Source organism: Elephas maximus, chromosome 2 (genome assembly GCF_024166365.1).
Source record: "Elephas maximus indicus isolate mEleMax1 chromosome 2, mEleMax1 primary haplotype, whole genome shotgun sequence".
NCBI lineage: Eukaryota > Metazoa > Chordata > Mammalia > Proboscidea > Elephantidae > Elephas > Elephas maximus.
The window spans coordinates 229,364,819-229,371,589 of NC_064820.1; the positions used below are offsets into that span (position 1 = coordinate 229,364,819).

Below are 6,771 nucleotides of genomic sequence, written 5' to 3' on the forward strand. Positions count from 1 at the left end.
ATCCTGGCTCAGGCTTGCCCTCTGGAGCGGGTCCAAGAGAAAAGGGGCTAGAGGGATGGGACATCATCTCTGCTAAGTGTCCCCTGAGCACCAAGTGCCCCACCCTCCCATTTCCTGCCCTCTATCCCTGCCAGGTGGGGCACAGAGAGGACCAGGGTTTGAAGGGTACCTGACGCACCCAAGCCATCAGCTGGGAGAAGTGAGGCTGGGGTGCAAACCCCTGCAAGCCTGACCCTGTGCATGGCCAATGTGCGGAACAAGGCTGTTCCTGGCAACCACAGGTGGCTGAGGAGAGGACCCAGGTCACAGGAGCCCTGCTGGGACTCAGATGGATGCCAGTACCTTTGTCCACTACCCACTGCCAGCCAGACTGCCTGCTCCACTAAATGAGCCTGTTGCCATCAAGTCACCTCTGACTCATGGCGATCCTATGTGTTACTGAGTAGACCTGCTTCATAGGGTTTTCTTGGCTGTAATCTTTATGCAAGCAGATTACCAAGCCTTTCTTCTGTGGCACTGCCAGGTGGGTTCAGACCACCAACCTCATTACAGTGACTCTGCGTTACCGGCGCAGGCACCAGAAGTGACAGTGCTTAGGTCCACTTTGGAAAGGAAGCTGGAAGTGGTCAGTGTCAGCATCCCAGCCCCAGCCCAGCCAGTGGGCGGCACCCAGATGTCTCTGAGAGATGGTCACATGCCCAGGAGTGGGCACCTCGGATGGGGTTCCCAACGCAGCCTGGCCCCGCGCCTGCTGGGTGAATGTGAGCATTACTTAACCCCTTCCTGCAGCCAGGATCCTCACCCTGACACTGCTCAGGTGGGACCCTGGGACATTTACTCGGTGACAGGTATGCAGAAAGGTGGGTGGCACAGGACTCGGTCCACAGGGTGGGGTGCTCATTGTCCAAGGGCTCACCCCATCCACTCACCCATTACCTCAGCTCTGGCCACCATCAGTAGAGGGCCAGATCACTCAACATCCTCAGGAACACTTTAATCCAACATACACAGAGGAGGGTTTGAGTTAATAAAAGAAGGGGGATTTTCACTAGACCCCAACCAGTCACACGTGTGCTATAAAAACCCTGCAAGAATTACCTACTTACCACAACTTACAGCATGGAGCATTTTGAGGGCCTTACACAAACCACCCACTGGGGACAGGAGGCCACAACCAGAAGGATTAAGAGGCACTTTGCAGGGAAAACCTCCTTTAGATCATAAAAAAGAATCTATGACCAGGCCCAATGGCTTCACAATTTTAATCAGGGACCAAAAGCTCAGGACGTGTGGCAGACTGTGAAAAGTACACTTCCGTCGCTCACCTGGTTCCTTCCCTTAGCAGGACACGTAGTTGTGATCTTTCCCCTCCTAATCTTTGTACCATGTTTGTTTAAACTCCTTGTTAAGTTCATTTCCTCAAAGCTTAAAAAATTCCACTTTCAAATAATGCTTCAACAAGGCTTCCATCCCACCAGAAGAAGCTGTAAGTAAATTTATGAAGGTCCCATCACTCCAGAACAACTGCCCTGTCCAGCTTGAAGAAGTTTCAGAAGAATGACCTTTGCCCCTATTCCCTTTAAGATTAAAGGGACCAGTATTAGAGGAGGGAATGAAGCAGGCAGTCATGAAACGGTTATTAACCATCCCATAATAGTTGTTTTTCAGAAAAGTCTACTCTTGCTACATTTTTGTTACAACTTTTACAGCACTTTACCACGATTACTCAAATCCCCAGGTTTCTTCTCTTCTCCCAGCAGGAAGTGGAGGCCCAGGAGCACTGACTTAGAATCTACCCGCTATATGACCTTCCTGGCGTGGCAGTTACAAGCTATTGCCATTTTTTTAGGTCTGTGCACAATATTTTTAGAGCCATGTGCAAAAACTCATTCACTAAAATTAGTGGACTGCACACACATCACAAGACTGAAGATCCTCTCCTTACTGCTTGTGCATATGTATGTCACTCCCTATAAAAGGAGCAAATCTGCCCCGGTTCAGGGAGCTGGCAGCCTTAGGTCATGAGACCCTGCCTATCTCCCAGTTTCCAAACCGTGAATAAACCTTTCTGTTCTTCCAACCCTGTGTCTGGCTGACTTCTATTCACTAGTCTGCTTGACAAGAACCTATTAGTTGACAGCTTCAAGTTGGAGTTTAAATAACTGGCCAGCCCTCCTCTCCCACTTCACAGGTGGGGAGGCGGTGTCCTGGGGAGGCTGGCTTCCTGCTGGTCTATGCAAACCCAGAGGGTGCAGACAGGAAGTTGGCAGGGCAGTTCCTCTGCAGAGTTCCCTGCAACCACAGTGGGCCTCAGGTTTCCCTTTCCTTTCCCCCACAGCAGCTCTTTCCATGGCATGCGTGACGCCCCTACCTGGTACATGTCCTGCGTTACATGCTACATTTGCAGCATTTAATTTGGGAGAACTTAGGGCAGGGATTCCTGCCCCACATTTCAGAGGAGACACCAGAGCTCAGGGGAGAGGCATCAGGTTGCCCAGCTCAGCTATGCCCTCAGGAAATACCTGGCTCCATCTATGGCGATTCACTTGTGCTGGGCAAGGCCCTGGGTTGGCAGTGCATCTCTCCTGCCAGTGCTGGTCCCCAGGATTTGTTTTCAGGCTAGAAACAGCAGTGGCGCGTCCTGAGCTGCAGACTCCCCTCCCTCGCCCCTCACTGTGCTGCCCTGCTGGAGGCCACAGCCCTGAGGCCTGGCATCCCCAGGGGACTTCCGGAGGGGGTGGGCATCTGACCATGTCTGCTCAGAATGTGGTGCCAGCGGGGTCCTGTGTGGTGACCTTGGCTAAAGATCTCAGCCTCTCGTCCCAGAAACACAGCCAGGACCTCCAAACCGTGGTTGCAGGGAGTGAGGTTGTGGTGAGGGGCCCCTTTAAAAAATGAAGCCGTTAGGTCGCTTCTCTATAAAGCTGCTGGGGTGACTGAGCTGCCCAGAAGCTTCTGAGCAGTTTTTTCTCATTAAGGCCCCAGCGCACAGCCTCCTTGCACTTGGACAGACGCCAGGACACGATCCAGGAGGGACATACTGGTGACGCATCCCATCTCCATTTTTCCCACCCCCCATCACAAGGCCCCACATTTCTCTACCAGGTATTCCGGGGCCAGAGGACAGGGTGCACTGCGCTCGAGCGTCTCAGAGCGTGCAGGGAGCCTGGCTGGGGACAGTAGTGGTGGATCCACCCCCAGTCTGGGGAGGAGAAAGAGGAAGGGCAAGGAAAAGAGTTGGCACCAGGATATGGGTGGTGAGAGGGAACGTAGGTGTGTATGGGGGCTGCCCCCAAGAAATTAGTGTCCAGGTGGGGCCCCAGGGGTGTGTCTTCCACCCTACGCTCTACCTCCAGGAGCCTTGTGCCAGGAGGGAGGTCAGGTCCATTTCTGAGCACTTTGCCTGAAACCATTTGGACCAAAATCACAGACCCAACATCAGTTCCCCTAAAACTCAATTTTCCTTGAGTGTTTTTACTTGAATCATCAGGCCAGTGGTCCTAAACTCACCCAGAACATGCATGCATGCACATGCATACCCTATACCACTCACGGTCACTCACACACACCACACAGACCACATGTAAATATTTACCACACAGACTACACACACACGCACACCATACAGACCACACATATTCACCACACAGACTACACACACGCACACCATACAGACCACACACACACCACACAGATCACACATAAATATTTACCACACAGGCTACACACACACACACCATACAGACCACACACACTGCACAGACTACACACACACACCGCACAGACTACACACACACACCGCACAGACCACGCACACATATTCACCACACAGACTACACAGACCACACATACATTCACCACACAGACCACACACACACGCACACCATACAGACCACACACACACCACACAGATCACACATAAATATTTACCACACGGACTACACACACACACACACACACACCATACAGACCACACACACACCACACTGACTACGCACACACACCCCGCACAGACCACGCACATGTATTCGCCACACAGACTACACAGACTACACAGACCACGCACATATATTCACCACACAGACTACATACACACACACCACACAGACCGCACACACATTCACCACATAGGCTACACACACACGCATACGACACAGACCACGCACATATTCACCACACGGACTGCACATACAACACCACACAGACCATACACACATATTCATCACACATACCACACATACACACAACACCACACAGCCCATACATACATATTCACCACACATACTACACACACACTGCACAGACCACACACACATATTCACCACACAGACTACACACACACATAAACCATATACGTACATTTACCACGCATACCACACATACATACACCACCACACAGACCATACACACTGTTTACCACACATACTACTCACACACAACACCACACAGAACATACACACATATTTACCACATATACCACACAGACCACACACACATATCCACCACGCATACTACCCATGCATGCAACACCACACACATATTCAGCACACATGCCACACACAACACCACACCCCACTCACACACATGCGTACACAACACGTGTGCAAACACCACACACAGACCACACACACAACACTTATAGTCACACGCCACACCTGCATACAACATACACACATACAACATACGTAATCCACATATACCATACTACAAACACACCACTCACAATCACACACACACCACGCATATACAAAATTCAAACAGTACATACACACACACCCCACAGGCCACACACACACTTACACACCCATCCACCACACATACTACACACACACAGTACCACACACATAACGCGTGTACAAACACCACATAGAGACCACACACACAACCCTTACAGTCATACACCACACACACATACAACACACATACTCCACACATACCATACTGCAAACATACCACTCACAATCACACACACACCATTCAGGCCACACACACTTACACACACATATTCACCGTGCATACTACACACACACAACACCACATACCAGTCACACACATGCCATACATACAACACAGGTACGAACACCACACACAGACCACACAGGCATTATAGTCACACCACACACGCATACAGCACATACATTCCACACATACCATTCTACAAACATAGCATTCACATCCACACACAGACCACCATATACATCACAAACACACAACACACACACACACAGTTGACATACCACACATATACACCACACACACACACACACAAACACACACACGCACTGCAGCAGAAGTGGTCTCACTTTCGACAGCCATCTTCTCTGCCTGAGGAGAGACAAGCAGGCAGGCTGGAAACACAGGATGTAAACACTGCTGTTTCCTTCAGAAGAAAACTCAGGAAATGTGCCAGCCAAACGCACCCTGGGCACCTACCATGGGCATCTGCTTCACAGACTCCATGCCCTCCCTCCTATGTGCCAAGAGTCTTGCTTACAAAGACCCCCTTTCCCAGAGCTCCGGGAACAGCTGAAGGGTCCCAGGCATGCTGCCCACTGCCATCTTCAGATACCTATCTGTACTAGAGCTTGACGCAGAGCTTTGGTTTGGAAACGTAAGTCATCACAGCTAGCAGTGGTGGGCTGAGGAGAGTGGGGGGATCTGTGAGGCAGGAACAGAACAGTACAGCTGGAGACTCCAGGGACGACTCCTGCACAGCCCAGTGGAAGCCACACACACACCAGCCTGGGGGTCTTTCCTGCTCCCATGAGCCTCCTGGCTCTGCTGGGCCTTGAAGCCCCCACATCCCTACTCCCACACCCCCTTGGCAGCTCAGGAAGTGTCTGTGGTGTGTTGAAAGACCTTAGACCCAGGCACCAGAGCCTGTCTTCTGTCTGGGTTCTCCCCGCTGTGCTGGGCCCCAGTTCCTGCTCAGTAAACTGAGGTCCCCAGCACCCTGGGTAGCCCTGCCTGTGGGCTTAGCATTTCCTCTCTCTGGGTCTCAGCTCTCTTTTGGTAAGAGGGGCCAGAGTGGACAATCCCAAGATCCTCCCTGGCCAGTGATGTAGACTGAGGCCACCAGGGTCCACTCCAAGGCTGGGGTCACTTGGAACTACTTTCCTTGAGAAAGGCAGCAGCTGATTCCTCATGGAAACGCCGCAGGACTAAGTATTTCCCCTTAAAAAAAAAAACAACAACAAGCAAACACAGAAACAGAGGCACAGTCCATCCACTCACCCCACTCATGTCCTAGATCCCTGGCACTGCGTGTCCTGGCTTGGTTGGGGCAGGTTGAGCTGTGATCTTCTCAGGCTGGTCCACTGTCACATCGGGGAAAAGACACTGCCCCTGATGCTTCCTGTTCTAAGTCGGGTGCCACAGAGGAAGTTGAACTACATGTGGTTGATTGCACCACACATTGGTGATAATCTCCATCTCCTCTCTGCTCTGCACCTGCTCCCAATGGAGGGAAGTCAGAGGAGCAACCATGCAAGACAGAATGGGACCTGCAACTCATGTGTACCTGCATAACAAGAAGTAGGTAAGAATATGAAGTGAGGGGCAATTTTGGGGGACAGGAGTCTATGGCAGCAGCAGGAGCCCAACTACTAAGGGACCAGCCTACCATAGAGGAGGTGGTTCATGCTCTGCAGGGGATGGGGAACCACAGGGAGCCATATGCAGGGGAATGACCCCATTGGGTTCTCATTCAGGGACAGGGGATCTGGCCAACAGACTGAGCACATAGGCAGGAGGAGAGTGTTCAAAGAAAAG

General features: G+C 51.4%; 1 protein-coding gene across 3 annotated transcripts in view; it reads right to left on the reverse strand.

Annotated features, from left to right (window-relative positions):
* The window catches only part of ITGB2 (integrin subunit beta 2), a 49,563-nt gene extending 43,210 nt beyond the window's left edge, over window positions 1–6,353 (reverse strand). Inside the window, exon 1 of one of the 3 annotated variants that reach the window (XM_049875014.1) lies at window positions 6,235–6,352. In XM_049875014.1, coding sequence (XP_049730971.1) covers window positions 6,235–6,243 — 9 coding nt within the window. In that variant the 5' untranslated portion in view covers window positions 6,244–6,352. Of the gene's footprint in view, window positions 1–6,234 lie in introns of all 3 variants that reach the window. The other 2 variants (XM_049875015.1, XM_049875016.1) reach the window with 2 other exon arrangements.
* Between the last annotated feature and the right edge of the window lie 418 nt (window positions 6,354–6,771).